General features: G+C 36.0%; 1 protein-coding gene across 1 annotated transcript in view; it reads left to right on the top strand.

The window, feature by feature from the left end:
* LOC126484284 (lysosomal acid glucosylceramidase-like) overlaps positions 1–18,236 on the top strand; it is a 269,423-nt gene that overhangs the window by 169,518 nt on the left and 81,669 nt on the right. Inside the window, exon 8 of the mRNA XM_050107711.1 lies at positions 17,579–17,723. Within this exon, the coding sequence (XP_049963668.1) occupies positions 17,579–17,723 (145 nt within the window). The remainder of the gene's footprint in view (positions 1–17,578; positions 17,724–18,236) is intronic.

The raw sequence follows: 18,236 nt of genomic DNA, 5'->3' as shown, positions 1-18,236 counted from the left end.
ATTGTTAATAGTTTGTTTAGCTTTGTTTCTTATATGGTCAATACCGTATAATTTGTAAATCTGCTTCTTCCACAATACAGATTTTATTAAGCACAATTCATATAAATTTAAGTCACAGAAAGTAATAGTTTCTGATTCTTCTGTAAATACGCAAAACAAAAGGCTTCAAGAGGTGAATACCTGGTGGTCAATACAGTAGTTTAAAAGTTTATTGAATAATGTGCATGTCATTGCTGGAGAACACAGTTTGTTGGTTCAACTAGGGAGCACTTTGATGCAAACTATGCTTTTGGTCACCCATGTGCTATCATTTCATTCACTGAAAACACCAACCATCAACAACAAGTGAAAGCAGTCCTTCATTAGCAAAAAAGTTTACAGTAGGTAAAAAAAAAAAAAAAAAAATTGCTGTAAGCATTAGCTGGTTTTGATAAATGAGGTTATGGCAGCCTGGACAGACCTTACTTGTTTTTCCATGAAACCTGATGCCAGCATTTGTATCCTTTTGCATCTTGCCTAGTGATATTGCTGGACATATGTTTAATTATGTCGAGTGCTCTAATGGTACATTCAGTGGGAGTACAAGATTCTTCTCCCCTTGAATTGGCCCATAGGTCAAAAACTGTCCTGGCTGGTGTGCAAAGGATGAGATGGGCATGGCCTGGTGTGAAGACTGTGGTGCAGTTCTGGATGCTCATGATGGTAGAAAAGCCTTCTCAGATCCAGCAGCAGAAAGATAGAAAGCAATGGTGGCTTGCACTTGCCTCTTGCCACTGGTGGAAAGAAGGCTGTGGATCCAATATCGGACCCAGCACACTGGGTAGTGTCCTGCATATTTTCTGGGTTCAGATACATGGCTTGATTGATGATGATGAGAGAACCACAAAGCTAGACATCTACCACTTCAGATGTTGTACTGGAACTGTGTAATGATGCTAGATTCTTCTTAATCATTACTTAAAATTACTTAATCTTTTCCTGGTGTTCATTTTGATAAAAGAAAATAAATTTGCAACTTCTTATTATTTATTGACAACAGAACTGCATTCTTGACATGTTTAAGCAAAGCACTTCACAGACATCACTGATCTCTTTTACAAACAGACTCTCAAGCAGACTCAACAATAAGAACTGACTGACTCACAGGCTCACTGCTTTCCCTTATATAGTATTTTAACAGTCGCTTACAAAATATTCCATTATTAATTTTGTATAATTTAAATGTTACAATTAAAATTTACAAAACATAAAGAAATTGATGTTACAGCCGAATAAGGTATACAATACAATATTTGAATAACAATCTTTTCTAGTAATATCTTTAGTTTTCCATAAGCAAATCATTCTAAATCATTCTGAACTTTAATTACAATAATGTCTCTCATATTATTTTAGTTACATAATTAATTACAGTTTGGATTTGGTTACTAACATGTAATGGCATCACAAATCTTACTTTTATCTAACTGCATATGAGAAAGTTACAAATATAGCCTCAAATTCTGAAATTGCAAAATTTTGGGATGTAAACAATTTGAGAGTTAATTAGAAATGTAATTACAAGGACTATTAAATGCAGAGGAAGATATTACATACAAGGCCTTAGGAAGCAGTGAATTGTCTGATAACTATCTGGATGCATATTTAAAAAAAAAAAAAAAAAAAGGTGGAATCAGACATTTCATATGAATTTTGGGGAAGGCTGTATTGTTGTCCCCCCCCCCCCCCCCTCCCAGCCTCTCTTGCAAGTATTACTTGTATGAATGGCTGCTAAATACATAAACACAACTTTGAAAAAAATTGAAGTTTTCTTGTTTTCTTTTCTTAGTTGTCACTCCACTCACTGGTTCACATTGCACTTCTTAACGAATTTGCAGCTCACAATCATCAGTCCGTTCGTGCTGTCCACCTTGCATCTGCAACCCCTCTTTTTCTGGCAGTTTCTACGCTGCAATAGGACAGTCCCTTATTAGTTTCACATTTTTTTTAATTTTCACTTCCAATTACCTCCTGAACATCATCACAGGTTCATAAAGCTAATATCATGCACAGGAAATGTAAACATTACTTACTAATACAGTTCTCTAGGTAGGAACAGGGATGAACTCATTTCTCAAAAGTACTAATGTAGGTTACAATAAAGGTCACATCAGGTATGAATATATCAATAGCATTCACATATTACCCTATACTACTAGAATATTTACAAACAAAATCACGCAAAATTAAACGTCTACAGACTGTAAAGATTTAGCTATATACAGACTGAAGTCAATGAACCAAAAATGAATTATATGTATCCTTTCTTTTTGATTAATATTTCAGTATATTCCACTATACAATATATTTGACCCCCCCCCCCCCCCCCCAGTTCTCATTTAATTCTTTATCATATCAAACGAGCTCAGAGACTGCTCATCATTACACCATTTTGTAATAACAAACTTTTCACAAAATGTCTTATGGCACATTGCAACTTGTCCATTTAGTAACACATGTACATCTTTACAGTTGTCCATTTGTTCATCTCATTAGCAAATTCATAAAATCATGTCCATGCCTGTAATTCTCATAGAACCACCTTTGAACTACTTCATGCTATCCCTTCCCACAAACCAAATACATGCTTTACATAATATAACTACAATAGTCTCCATTATCTTATATACTCCCAAATTCTATAATGTCATGAAAATGCTAACACTAACTTATCAATAAATATTATACACGGTACAGTACACACACATATGGATCTAGAAAATTGTCTTTTACTCCCAGGACTATATATTGTCCCACCAATTACCTCCTGAACATCATCACAGGTTCATAAAGCTAATATCATGCACAGGAAATGTAAACATTACTTACTAATACAGATTGTACGCAGAGTGTGATAGCCAGAAAGTAGTTTCTTAACAATACTTACAATACTTATTATATACATAGTACACACTTTAACCTATTATCATCCTCATCTCTACAAAGCTGTCATAACTTTCTCACTATGTTGTATACAACTCATTTCTCATGAACTAGTTTTAAAATATCTTTTTCACTTATGGTTCTGTTATAGTAGTAACTATTGTCTGACATGCTTATTTACACATCTTTAGAGTTACAAAATAATTATAAATTATTGGTCAATCACTACTGTAAGAAAGTCAAATTTAGTACGCAACTTACATTTTCAAATTATTGCTCAAATAATGTCACATAATAGTCATATTATGTACAGAAAACTTACACTACCGAGAATGGATAGTATTTTCAGTAAGAGATAACTAACTTCATTACAGGTTTACAGATGAGTAAAAGATGTAGCATCCAAAAACGAAAAGAAGAAAAGTAGAATGCTACATAGCTTAGAGACCTAGTGCTCTCTACGCACTTGACACAAAGATGTTTCCTCCTGAGGGCAGTTTCATCATCTCATTTTTTCTTGGTGGTTGACACTTGCTTATAGGGTTTCAGTTCAGTTATGTTACATAGACCAAATAACCTTCCAGACTTTGGATACACTAACCTGTAGGCATTTGGGTGTGGTGTAGACTGAATTTTGAATGGACCAATATAGGTGTCAAAGAATTTCTTTAATTCATTACTTATAATCTTGGATTTTTCATGTGTTTTCACCAGGACCAGATTATAAATTTTAAAATTTGTAGGTTTCTACTTATTATCATGTTTGTTTTTTCTCTGTTTCTCCTGTTGTTCCATACTTTCCAGACTATTTCTTCTGTTCCTGTGAACGCATAGCCTTATATGCTGGGAATACAATTAAGTTGTTGATCAGATTTTGTGGTTTCTCGTAATACATTATTTCATATGGGGAGAGCCCAGTAGACGAATGTTGTAAGCTGTTCAGTATATCTTCGAAGCTGTCTACATACTCTATCCAACAATTTTTGTTGCAATAAGTTGTGAATAATCTCCCTATTTCTCTCATTTAACGTTCAGCCAGATTGCCTGACGGGTGATAAGCAGATGTCTGAATACAGTATATTTTCTCATCCTCAATAAATGCTTTTCAAAGTTTGGAAGTAAATAGTGCTCCGTTGTCAGAATGTATGCTCTTTGGTTTTCCTACCTTTGTGAAATAGTCTCTTCTAATTTTCAAAATGATGTTCATACTTGTTGCTTTCTTCAATGGATATAGTTTAATGAATTTTGAAAAAAGATCTACCATGACAAATATGTAACAAAATCCTCCTTTAGCCTTAGGCAATGATCCATAAAGATCAACTGCTGCAAGTTGTAGTTGTTCTTTTGGCAAGATGTTTTGCATATATCCTTTGCAGGTTTGATTACTAACTTTTACCCTCTGGCACCCGTCACATGTAGATAATTACTTTCTCACTCTACTGGCAATATTGTAAAAATATATACATTTTCTTGGATCTTTTGGATACATTTCAGTGTCCCACTATGTCTGAAACTCTCATGTACATACTTTATCAATATTTTGATATGCTGCTCTGGCCAACACAATCTCCAAGTATCACTGCCTGCACTGTATCTTCTGAAAAGTATACCCTTGTGCACTTTGTATTACTGCTCTACTTCCTCATATTCTCTCTTACCCAGATAACTTTTAACTAACTTCTAGTTGGAATCATGGTTCTGATATCTACGGATGTCATTACAAATTTTCCTGATTTCATTCTCATCTTTCACCCCTTTTAGATACATAATCCAAAATTGCTTTTCACATTCATCACTGTTATTCTCACCTTCTCCCCCAATTGGCAATCTTGATAGAGCATCAGCAATTGGATTTTCTTCACTTTTTATATACTTTACTGTATAGTTGAACTGCTGGAGGAATAGTGCCCACCTGGTTATCCTGCAGAGTACACTCTTATATATAGATCAAAGCCTTATGGTCTGTGTATACTACTACTTGATATCCTGATAAATAATTCTTGAACTTGGTGAAAGCCCAATAGACTGCTAACAATCCTTTTTCCGTGACATTATATGACTTCTCATTTTTTTGCAAAGTTCTATTTGCAAAAGCTGTTGATCTATGCTCCATCACACCATCTACAATTTTTTCTTGGAACAAATGAGATCCCAGTCCGAAGTCACTGCTGTCAGTTATAATGCAAAATGGCTCTGTAAGATCAGGTCTGTATAACATTTTACTATTGCACATCTGTTTCTTGATGTTGTTGAATGCTTCCTGAGAACCCCTGTCCAACACCCAAATGGTGTTCTTCTTCAACAAGTTGTTCAAACATGATGCATTTAAAGCTTCATTGCTGACAAACTTCCAGTAGTAGCCACAAATTCCATAGAATGATTTAAGTTGTTTCTTAGTCTTAGGTGCAGGAAATTTTGCAATGGCTTCAAGTTTTTCTTCACCAGGGAAGATTGCTTGTTCTGAGATGGTATGGCCTAAAAGTTTGAGCTGTTTAACTCCAGATTTGCACTTCTGTAGTTTTAATGACACCTCTCCCTCTCTCAATCTGTAACACACTTCACCCAACAAATGTATATGTTTTTCTCAACTCTTTCCTGTAACAAGTATGTCTTCAACATAAAGAATTATTTTGCTTAATAGTTCTTTTCCTAGAACAAAATCCAATGCTTTGATAAATTCTGCAGCTGATACATTGAGGCCATATGGTACAACACAATAGCAATAACAACTTCCTCCATACAAAAATGCAGTATATTTTCTAGACTGAATCTCCAATGGTACCTAATGGAAACCAGCTGTTAAGTCTAAGCTAGACATGTATTTTGTATGTTCAAACTTATGTAATAACTCATCTATATTCTCAGGGTGATCAGTTTCCCTCTCAAGGTATTTGTTTAAATGTCTTGAATCGAGCACAAGTCTTACTCCACCATCACATTTGGAAACTACCACCAACACGTTACTGTACGCGCTTTTGCACCTTTCGATTACTTCCCACTCTCCCATCTTTTGAAGTTCTTTCTCTACAGCTTTTCTTTTTGGTATGGGTATGCCATAGGGTTTAATGAAAAATGGTTTGTGGGATTTTAGTTTAAGTCGACATTCAAAGTTTTTTCACTTTTCCAGGTTTCTCATTAAACACATCTTTGTATTCCCACAACAAACTACCTAATTGATCTGCCTGTTCTTTGTCTAGACTCCCAGCTTCCTTTAGTTTGGTGGCCACTAATTCAGCATACTTGTCTTCACTGCATGCTTCTTCATTGTCTTCCTTGTTAATGTCAATCTTCTCATTTGCAAAAATCACTCTTCTAATCTGAAAATTGTTCTCCAGGCAATTTTGGATAATTAGTTTAGTCACATGTGTTACATCTGTCTTTTGGTTGGTGAGTTTTAACTTTTTGTTATTCCAGTGCATTTACTCCTTTTATCCAATTCACTCTGAACAAAATGTTTTCATTGAGGTCAGGTACAACAAAACATCCTTGATTATACTGTACATCATTAATTGTGAAAGATATTAAGGCTTGCCTGTTTACAGCTTTACTGTGAATACCAGTTGCTCCCTTAATTTTGATTCCAATAACAGGTTATTCTTCAAAGTCAGCACTATGTCTTATCTGGTCTCTAAATTTTTCAGAAATGGCACAGACATGACTACCTGTGTCTAAGAGGCAAACTCCCTCATAATTTGCAACTTTTATACATATATACGGGTAACCTAAAACTTTTTCCTTCGTGTTTTCCTCATCTTCATGCAACAAATCACCCTCACTCTCTCTAAAGTCCAAATTGTTTACACCATTTTTTTCTGCACAATTTCTCTTACTTGTCTGAATTTTGCTTAGAGCTACATCAGATGATTGCTTGATGTCATGTCCCTCTTTCACACATTGTTTACTTTTACCAGAACTGATCTCACTGTAAGCCTGTTTATTGCTTCTACCTTCCCAGTTGGAATGCAGTTCTTCACAAATAACCTAGATGACTCTTTTTACTCTGTCTCTGTCACTATAACCCTTGTAAGTATCCCATAAAGTTTCTAGCATCACATCTAAATCATGATGTCTGTCCACATGTTTCTTATCTGATGATACCGTCCCAGTTTCCATTGGTACAATCTGGTTCTCATATTCTTCACAAATACTACTGATATCGTCTTCTTCACCATTAATTAAATCTTCTTTAACCTTCATATAAACCACGCCGTCTAATTCTTCCTCCCATTTATCATTACTACTGACACTTTCATTATCAATATTACCACACATGCTACCATCTCCAATACTAGAGACTTCTACAACATCTTTACAATGATCACCAGAATTGTTGACAAGTACACCAGTTCAAGTATCATCACTTAAGTGATTAACAGTGATAGATTCTTTCTCCATTAATTTACTTAATCCAAACTCATCAAGATTACCATAAGAACCAACATTTTCTTCACAAACTTCTTTGCCACACTGATTATATAGACTTGAAATAGTTTCCTCCTCTAACGGAACTTCTTCAACATTCTTACAGATGCTATTACTCCTGTCTTCAACCCTTTCATTCATGCTTTTCCAGAATTTACTGTCAAACTGTAATTTGCCAATCTGATGTGCTCTTCTTACATTAGTTCTGTCATTTCCACTCCAATATCTTTGATTATTCTGTCTTCTGTAATTATTTTTTATGTCTCTAGGCCTGTGGTGTTTAGCCTGATTTCAGTACTTATTTCTCACCCCAAGCTGACAGGCTCCCAATGAAGTGCCCATCAGTTTAAATTGTCTCATCTTGATTGGTGATTATCTAATTGTTGTTGCCTTTCTCCTGAGGTCTCTCCCTGTTGTCATGCCCTCTGTTTCCATTCCCATTACTATGGTTGATTCATCTGTTCTCATTTCTATTGTAACCACTATTATTATTCTGATCTTCATTGTCACTCCACCCCCTTCCCCCCCCTCCCCCCTCCCCCAGATGGTTGATTGCCGAATCTGCCATTACTTAACCTCTCATTTCTCTCAAAGACTCTATCCAACTTATCTACATATCTCAAGAACTGATCTACAGAGTTGTTTGGTCCATAAATCAACTTCTACTGTACTCTTTTCAGTAATCTCCTTTTTAAGGCATCTATTTGTATTAGTTCATCAAAAGGTTTGTCTGGGTGTACTAATTTCCACAATTGGTTTTCACAAAAACACTACAAGTTGCCATCGCCTTCCCTATACATTTGACCATTCAAAAACTCACTTTTAATCCCAGCTTGCTCAGATTCTGATCAAACTTATTTAAAAACTTTCTCTCAAATTCATCATATGACATGGTAGAATTAACATTCTGATTGGCCCATGAGATTGCTCCTCCATCCAAAAATCTCTTAAGAAATTTAATTTTAACATTGGTCATTTCATTACTAAAATTATCTTGACAATGCTGTAAAAAATCAACAGGATGCAATTTCCCATCTCCTGGAAAGCATTTTGAAGGTATGCCACCCCATACACAATTAATGATCCTAACAAAATTTCTTTGAGCTACACCCTCTTGTAATTCTACAATTTTCTTACTTAAATGTACAATGTTATTTTTACACAAATCTATTTTTTCATCACACTTCAGTTCTACACTACTTATTTTATTAGTAATGTCTGTAAGTTTTGACTCAGAGTTCCTTTTGTAAGATTCTACTTTTTCTTCTAAAGTTCTCCTAGTCTGGACAACCTCTACTTTCAGTTTCTAATTTTCTACTTCTACATGTTCATCTAATTTTTCAATCTCTCCTTGTTTTTGGACAACTCTTGTGGGAAGTTAGTTTCTATTATCTCTAACCTTCCTTCTACTGCTCCTACACGAGTATTGAGTTCACCCTGCCCTGGCTGAACAGTAATTTTTAGTGCTGCTAAACCATCCTGGATTTGCCTTATCTTACTAGTATCCTGCCTTATCTGTCCCATCTGTTTCTTCACTTCTTGCCTAATCTGTCCCATCTGTTCCTTAGCTTCTTTCATATGCTGCATTAATAACATTAACAAATCATCTCTACCTACTCTTCCCTGCACAATTGGAGTACTCGTGGTGACATTTTCACTGGTACCCTCTCCACAAAAGCTTCAATCTGCACTTTGATTACTATTAGGCGACAGTTCAATCATACTTGCTCCTAGGTCTGAAGTGTTTTCCATTGGTTCCTCACTCATTTTTACCTTGTCGTTATTAGCCATAGTAAATTTCAAAATATAAAAACTTCCCGCACAAAAATGATTGTCACTTTCACAAAAACACTAATTAAGAAAATAAACTGTTATTTGTCTGATCGTTGTGGTGGTGTCCAATAATTTGGTCCTTTTTATCCACACCAACTCTTTCCATGTGGCAACATCCATTTGTTCTGCGCATCCATAACACAAAATTTTTCAAGACGATTTATGCCTGACATTTGTCTTATATTCACCTGAAACAGTCACTTGTTAAAAATATTTCCACATTTCAAACATCGATCCCAGCTCCTCCACCAATTGTAACGATTCTACATTCTTCTTAATCGTTACTTAAAATTACTTAACTTTTCATGGAGTTCATTTTGATGAAAGAAAATAAATTTGCAACTTCTCATTATTTATTGACAACAGAACTGCATTCTCAACATGATTAAACAAAGCACTTCACAGACATCACTGATCTCTTTGACAAACAGACTCTCTAGCAGACTCAACAACAACAACTGACTGACTCACAGCCTCACTGCTTTCCCTTATATAGAATTTTAACAACTGCTCACAAAATGTTCCATTATTAATTTTTTATAATTTCAATGTTACAATTAAAATTTACTAAATGTAAAGAAACTGATGTTACAGCCAAATAGGGTATAAAATACAGTATTTGAATAACAATCTTTTCTAGTAATATCTTTAGTTTTCCATAAGAAAATCATTCTGAACTTTAATTACAATAATGTCTCTCACATTATTTTAGTTACATAATTAATTACACTTTGGATTTGGTTACTAACATGTAATGGTATCACAAATCTTCTGCTTTATCTGACTGCATACAAGAAAGTTACAAATAAAGCCTCAAATTCTGAAATTGCGAAACTGTGAGATGTAAACAATTGGAGAGTTAATTAGAAATGTAATTACAAGAACATTTAATTGCAGAGGAAGACATAACAATAAATAACAAATGAAAATACATTGCTTGCCAATAACTTTCAAGCCATTTCTCAAGATAATGAAGTTCTTTGTGTTAACTCATTACTTGATTGTAATTATGGTAATTAGAGGTGCCGGTCACCTTTGCCAACACTTCCACAGCATTTTAATATTTTCTGCCAAATGTTTATCCCTTCAATTTCTTTATTATACATTCAATCCAGCATTTGTACATAATTTTGTTAATGACAACAATCTCTTGATAATGATGACAATATATGTTGCTCTAGAACATTCCATATGCCTTCGCAATAAATATCAAGTTTTTTAGCAAATTGGAGAGAATGATATGTATAAATACACACATACAAGGCCTTACTAAACACTGAATTGTCCGATAACTATCCGGATGCATAAAAAAAAAAAGAGAAAAAAAAATTAAAAAAAAAAAGGTGGAATCAGACATTTCATATGAACTTTGGGGAAGTCTGTATTGTTATAACTGGACCCACTTTTGTTGTTGTTTGTTGTGGGGGTACATGAGCTGGGCTGCCCCAGCAGTGTGGCTGATCTGGTGGCTGAACTTATCCTGGATGGTGCAAATAGAGGTGTCTCCTTGATCTGTGGCCACCAGCAGTAGCTGGTAGCCTTACCGGGCAGTGGCGGAACAGCATATCCATCCAGACATATGTCAATATGTGTGTACACAGAAAAGAACATCTGTCCATGCAAGAGTTATGCTGGGATCAGTGTTGCCCATTAATAGCATAAGAAGGAAACCTGTGCAGAATTGATAGGCTTGGATCTTTATAGTTTTTCCATCTTTTATTTTTTTTTAAACATTCCCAGTAAATGTTCAGCCATGCCATTAGCTACAGCACAAAATGGAGATGCAGTAATATGCTTGATTCCATGCCAGATCCAAACTGTTGAAAGCCAACAGAACCAGACTGCACTCCAATATCAGTGACTACAGTTCATGGGGTTCTTTCAACAGAAAGAAACACAGGCCAGAGCGTTAGTCATATTCTCCATCATGGACTGTTGTATTTTGATGACATCTGGGAAATGAATGTGTGCCTATTAAAATCAACCAAATGGCCCCATTGAACAAATCCAAAAAGTGTGCACATACTGTATGCCACAGCTGGATAAGCATGGGCATGGCTGGTAGGCTAGAGACAGTGCAGGTTGCTGCATATGATAATATTGGCTATATCTTCATCAGCCTGTGGCCAGCAAACTTGTCACTGGACCAGGTTCTTTATTCTGCAAATGCCACAGTGGAACTGATGCAGGAGTCACAATACATGGGAGTACAGAACCTCCAGAATCACCGCTCAACGTTGGTGGTCATCTTTATTCAAAAACAACACACATTTGAAAAGATGAAGGACATGGCATTGTGAAAAGAAACAATGAAATTCTGGGTTGGCTGCAAAATGCAGAGCCTGTGGCCAGCTGGCTGAACTGGAAAATCTGTTTTAAAAGTCTATCCTTATATGTGGTCACTGCAACGTATCTGGAATTGATGGAAATCTCTTCCGCCAGCTGTCCCAGATGTGAATCAGTGTGGAAGCAAACAGTCACTGTTTATCAAATACCTCATGGCGACCTGTATAGAACTGGAAAAGTGCATCTGCAATTGTGTACTGTGCTCATTTGTGATAATGAATGGAATACTGATACAGTAATCTGACAAGAAAACAGCCCGGTATTGTAACCTCTGAGGTATCTGTTCAGGCAACCTTGACATAGGACCAAGTATGGACGACAAATAGCTTATGATCTGTGACCATATGAAATTCATTGCTATATAGCAAAGCGTGGATCTGTGACCATATGAAATTCATTGCTATATAACAAAGTGTGGAACTTCTGGATACCAAAGATGCCTCCTTCTCTATTTGGGAATAATTTTCTTGGATCTTGATGAGCGTCTTAGAGGCAAATGTGTTAAGCCATTTTGAACCATCTGGGTGCTTATGTGATAGAATGGTCATGACACCATAGAGTAACATGTCTGTGCCCCACACTGGACCTAAATGAAGCTGATACAGGGTCAGACAAGGACCATTTTGGAAAATTTCTTCAGTGTACGAAATGCTTGGTAATTAACCATTGACTGCTTGAAAAGGACCTGTCTTCTATGCAATAAATTCAATGGTTTAGCTATCATTGAAATTTGAGGCATAAAACAGGCACATTCTTTGGTATAGCAACATGGAAAATGGCTGCCACATTCTCTGATGTCAATTTAAAGCCACCATGGCTAAGGATATATCCTATATATTAACAGAAGGCTGTAAGGAGGAGCATTTTAATGAGTTACAGTTTAAACAGTCTTACAAAAGGACTAAAAAATACTCTCCACAGATTTTACATGTTCCCCTGCTAAGTCCATCCTTTGACCACTATATCATCCAGATAGGTGATTCATTGAGGAATACTGGCAATAGTTTGTTCTGAAAATTTCTGGAAAATTATTGACGTGCTAGCAGCACCAAAAGGCAATCTGTTATTTTCAGAGAGCACCTGGAGTATTTAATACAAGAATTGCTAGGGAAGGCTCTTGCAAAGGAAGTTTACAATAAGCTTTTGAAGTAGTGACCTGAGAGAACTGCTGAACCCTGCCAATTTGGAAAATGGCTCAATAGAATGTGGAAGAGGGCATGAAACTGCAATCATCTGACTGTATACTGTATTTTTGAAGTTCCCATAAAGGCATAACATACTAACAGGCCCCACAAAGGCATGACACACATTAGATTTGTGAACAGTAACTAAATGTGTCATCCTGCAGCTGTAAGGAATTGTGACAACACTTTTAACTCCTCTCTTAAATGATCCAGTTCTACTACCTTCACATAATCCCAGAAGGCTTTTGTTATTAGGCGAGCTTAAAAAATTTTGGATCTACCAACTCTTTTAGTGTAATGTGAGCAGAAAGATTGTAAGCCATTGCCAGGTCTGGAGAAAACAAGAGAACACATTAGAGACACAAATAATCCACTTCTGTGCATGGAGCAGTATTCTGTATTGTTTGGACTGAATACTGGATAGAAAATCCAAAGGCTGCATGCACACCAATGGAAAAAATATTTTCACCTAAGTGTTTTGCTATTACAAAGAAAGGAATGGTTCTGATCACTAGCTTATATGTCAGTTCCAGAACTATCTGGTCTATTGTTGAATTTCATGATGAGTGTAAGCCTATACCTTAGCTGACACTGATTTTAAAGGTGGAGACCCCAACTGAAGATATGTAGGCTGATTAATAATTGAGACCAAGGGCCCAGTAATGAAGAGGAATAGAATGGGAAAACCAAACACCATTGCTGACAGTGTAAGATGATGCGGTGATGCTCTCAATTCTGTGATGTCGTTTCTTTGCATCAGTGCACTTGACTGCTCATAGTATGGCCAGCTCTGCCAAACAACAGTTATATGACACTGGCATCATAATAATGTTGGCAGCTTCATCTAGCATGAAAAGAAAAGCAATCCAGTCTGCAAACTGTTTGCAAAAGCTGAGTGGAAAAACGATTATGGCACTGGATTTGAGTACTGTTCACTCAAGTGGGAGTCACTTGCATTCCATGACATTTGTGAAATGTCACCATCAAACAAACTAGGTCCCACCACAGTTCCCAGTTGAGATGGCAATTCGGATATCTCACAACCATCAATGTGGATGCCTGAGCTTCTTGAGAAATCTTGGAAGCCATAGCTATATCCAAAGCTTCAGCTAAAGAAAGAATGGACTGCCGTAATGCATGAGAACAGACTTCACTGTCTGGTGATAATCTAATTACCACATCACATATTAATGATTATGCTTAAGATTTTCCACCAGAACATGTAAACTGGCATTTTCCTCTCAGGAGCTGCAGATCCATGATTCATGACTGATAACTGTGTGATAGTGCCTTCCAATGTTGAGGGAACTTCAAATGAGCATTTTTGTAGCAAAATGTTCACTTAAAAGCAAGTGAATGATGGCGAGGAGCAGGACTGATGTGTTGGATAAAGGGACCAATTTTTTCACAAGATAATAGAGCTCTAGATTTTTGAATAAGAGAAATGTTTGATTAATATTTATTACGCTAAATGCTTTTGGTACATTTTCCAGTCCACTTAAGCTTCAATGAAGAGATAGAATTGCTGGAAGCAACTGTAGACATGTGGGATCAGTATCCTTCAGCTTCTGCATGAGATTGTGTTGCAGTTCATGCTATTTTTTCCAGAGCTTGAAAAATTTCTGTTTCATCATGGTTGAAACACTCTCCAAAACAAGCTGACAAGTTCTATTCTGGTACGGGGTGTGTTGCAGTTCCAAAACATTATTGCCACCACTGCTGTCTGCTTCTTCTCATACAACTTATCGACAATTAAGTCTCAGAAAGTGACAGACCATGACACTTCTGGAAATACTAAGACAAAAGACTTCTAGAGGTGGATATCTCATGGTCATTACATACTCTGAAAGTTTGTTAAATAACTTACATGACAGTGCTGGTGAATACTGTTTGTTGGCTCAGCTGGGAAAGACTTGAGTATGAAGCATAATCTTGCTACACCAATGTGCTGTTAGTTTGTCCACTGAAAACACAATTGGTAGAACACTGAGTAAATACAGTTCTGCATTTGGCAGACAGGCAAGTCAGTGTGCTAGCTGAACAGTAGTAGGTGTAACAACAAAGTCCAAATCGCAGTCCATGACAAAACGAATTAACACAGGTTCATTGTAAACAGATACAACTGAGAGCTTCCTGCAAGAAAAGAAAAGAAAAAAAAAATCTGAGGTCTGGCTGGTATTTGATCCTATGATGTCTAGGTTTCCAGGTATGCATTTCCTGCTAGATCACCAGGCCAAACAGTAATATGTTAGAGATCTGGATAATATTTCTTGGGTAGGGCAGCAGCAGCTGTAATGCCTGAATGTGATTCTATAAAATGTAACCCATTTACTTTCTGACACTTTTACCCAATTGATGGTGTCCCTCATCCTGCAGCTATCTTATTTTAAAGAAGTTACTGTTTGCATCACTTCTGCTTAACCATTTTAGTTGTCTGTGACATAAAAATGCTTAAAAAGGGAGGGAGGAAGATTACAGTGTAACCTCCTGTTTACAATAAAATCAACAACAAAGAACGAGCTTGGATTCAGGAGGATGAGGAAGGAAACAGGCCATTCCCCTTTGCAGACACCATTCTGGCTTTCGTCATAACCACTCTAGGAGAAACCATGTAAACCCTTAACCCTTGAGTGGACATGCCTTTGTATAAAGTGCACCAACCACAAGTAACCTTACCTTGTTCCATTCCATTGCTGTTTTACAATTGTTGAGTCCATACCTATTTCTTTACTATTGCTTCTAATAACACGGTAATAAGTTCTACTGCTGTATGTCCAAGTTAGTAGGAGCAATGTAAAATAGGCAGTTGAGTGAGAAAAAATTTACAGTCTGTGCAAGAAAGTAACATAGATTCTGAGCTTGCGACACAGTCCCACAATGAGGCAGTTGTCTACTGGTTATTTAGCAATTGGGTAAGTGGTTGGCTGGAATCTGATTCAACTATGTTGTTTTTGCTCCAAGTGGGTCATTACTGTGGGGTAACTCTTCTATGCAGCAACAGAGTGATATAATGAAAGTTTATTTTATTAGTGTTTATGTAAACAATGATTCAGCCCATATAATGTAAGTATATTTTATCCTCATTTTATTAAACTAAGCGTAAACTGATTTTGCTCGTACTGGTTTACCTTAGTAACATAAAGAAGCTATTCTTTGCATGAGTACAGAGTAAGCCTCATGCCCAATATTGTTATAAAAACTGGTGCTCCAACTCGAGGGCTAATCTGGGTAGCTCACTGCACCAACTCACTTATAGGAAAACTTAAACATTCTGACAACTGATCTGAGTAATTAAACCATTCCATACATACTTAACACTCTCATTCACCTAATTCAACACATAATCTAGTAGTAAGGTCAGTGAGCGTTGTCTCCTTAATTACCCTGTTAAGTCTATCAAGGTAACACAGTATGTCAGCATTCGGCAGATGACATACATATTCCAATAATTTTCTGCACATGACTGAGTGTCCACACTCACACACACACACACACACACACACACACACACACAAACACACACACAAATGTTGTACAGCTACCTAGGCCCAGGCGACTACCCTGTGTCGGCACTGCAGGTCAGGTGGGGTGAATGGTTGTGTTGGGTGGCAGGTGGATTGGGTGAGGAGAAAAAAAAGTTGGGGAACAAGAGGGAAAGTTGGGGAATGATGACTGACAGCAGTGGCAATTTGCATCATTTATTTCTATTGATCAACTCCTATTATTGTTTCTTTCTTTTCAGATTCCTAATTCCTTTCTTTGTTTCTGTATTACTTATTATTTCACTCAGCTATGTCTCCTTTATTATATAGTGACTCGTTCAATCATTCAGCATTGTCTGTGAAACTCCTTATGAATGAACACATGCAGGAATGTGAAACATGTCAAGTAATGCATACAATAAAGTAAAAACAGCAAATAGTCACTATTAAAAATTTTATTTATTGAGAACAAATAGTGCTATTATCACTTTGAAGCCAACAAGTTCATCATCAGAAGGCTGTTTAAACTTACATTTATTTTATAGTGTTCATGCAGGTTGCCTGTTTTCCAATGTGGAAAACATTCTGTAAAGTGGTGTCTATGAAAACAACTTAGAAAAATGTTTATATTATTTTAATTCACTGTTTGGTCTGATTTTTCCAGCAGTTAATATGACCATCATTAATTTACATGTATGAAAAAAACAAGAAATGTAATGATCTAGACCCAATGTCAAATTACAGGTTTGCATATAACTCAAAAGGTTGGACTATTTTCAGGACAGAGGAAACAAGCATTCAACTTCCTATAGGATAAAACCTGCAAAAGTACTGTGATGTTCAAATCAGCATTCCGGTTCATGACAAATTCAGTTTATCTGCCACTATCTGAATACTTTTTGTTGTCTTTGTTTGCTCTTTATTGCCTGAAGAAAGAAATTATTATTTGTAATTGCCAAGATCAACAATTAATTTCCTATTTTACTGTAATTACTTTCACACTTTGTAACTAAATGAGTATGCCACATCGGTTGTGAATGAAGACAATAATCACAGGCAGCAATAAATTACTGAAGTTTTAATAAGACTTCCATTGTAATGGAAAGAAAAAGTTAAATACTGGAAGTTAAAAATTAGGGTGTGGAAATCATCATTAATAATGAGAAGGAATTTATCAGTACACTAGATTAGTGAGAACATTTAATGACTCAAAACAGGTAATGAAAGTTTTTAAATATGCAGTGATAACACATGTTTTGAACTGTAAAATCAGACTAGTATTATCCTGAACAATATTGCCACTGTGATATTTTTGTAATATATCCCTTCCAAGTTGGCATTATCATTTAATATTATTTAATTCTAATTGGATTTTTTTTAAAATTGCAGATTATGGATGATAAAAGGATGCAGAAATATGTTGATGGTATTGCTGTCCATTGGTACTATGATAAAATATCTCCAGCTCAGATATTAACTGAAACACAAAAGAAATACCCTACCAAATTCATTATATCAACAGAGGCTAGCATTGGTGAGTCATGGATAAGTGCCTTACTTAAACACCAATAGCTGCTAATGAATTTCATTTTTCCATGTATAGAAAGAACTGTCTTGGTACCTAATGCAGGAAATACGTATATATTTTGATGTTAATACACTAACAATTCATTTGTTCTCATGAAACAAAGATGTCTACAAACATCTGCAAGGATTTCTTCAGTATTAGTACATTTACATAACTACACATATTGAAAATGACCAGAAAAACTGTTTTAGAGAAATATTCTTCTGTTATCATTTCTCTTTCCATTTCTTTTTTAAGAGAGAAATGTTTCATGTGTGATGTTTCAAGTATATCTGATTCTTTGATATTTATACATAAAGTAGATTGTGCCATTGTTCTTTCATTTAAAATATTCCTAAATGAGAGCATGGAGACCATGACAAGAACTGCTGATGATCAACCACATCACAAATGATCCACCAGTTTCTCGATTTCCCGTTTTAAGAATTCACAGACATCATGTTGGATGTGGGGTAGAGC

This window comes from Schistocerca serialis, chromosome 6 (genome assembly GCF_023864345.2).
Source record: "Schistocerca serialis cubense isolate TAMUIC-IGC-003099 chromosome 6, iqSchSeri2.2, whole genome shotgun sequence".
Lineage (NCBI taxonomy): Eukaryota > Metazoa > Arthropoda > Insecta > Orthoptera > Acrididae > Schistocerca > Schistocerca serialis.
The sequence above is the reverse complement of the archived record's forward strand: the minus strand, read 5'-3'. Positions and strand labels throughout refer to the sequence as shown.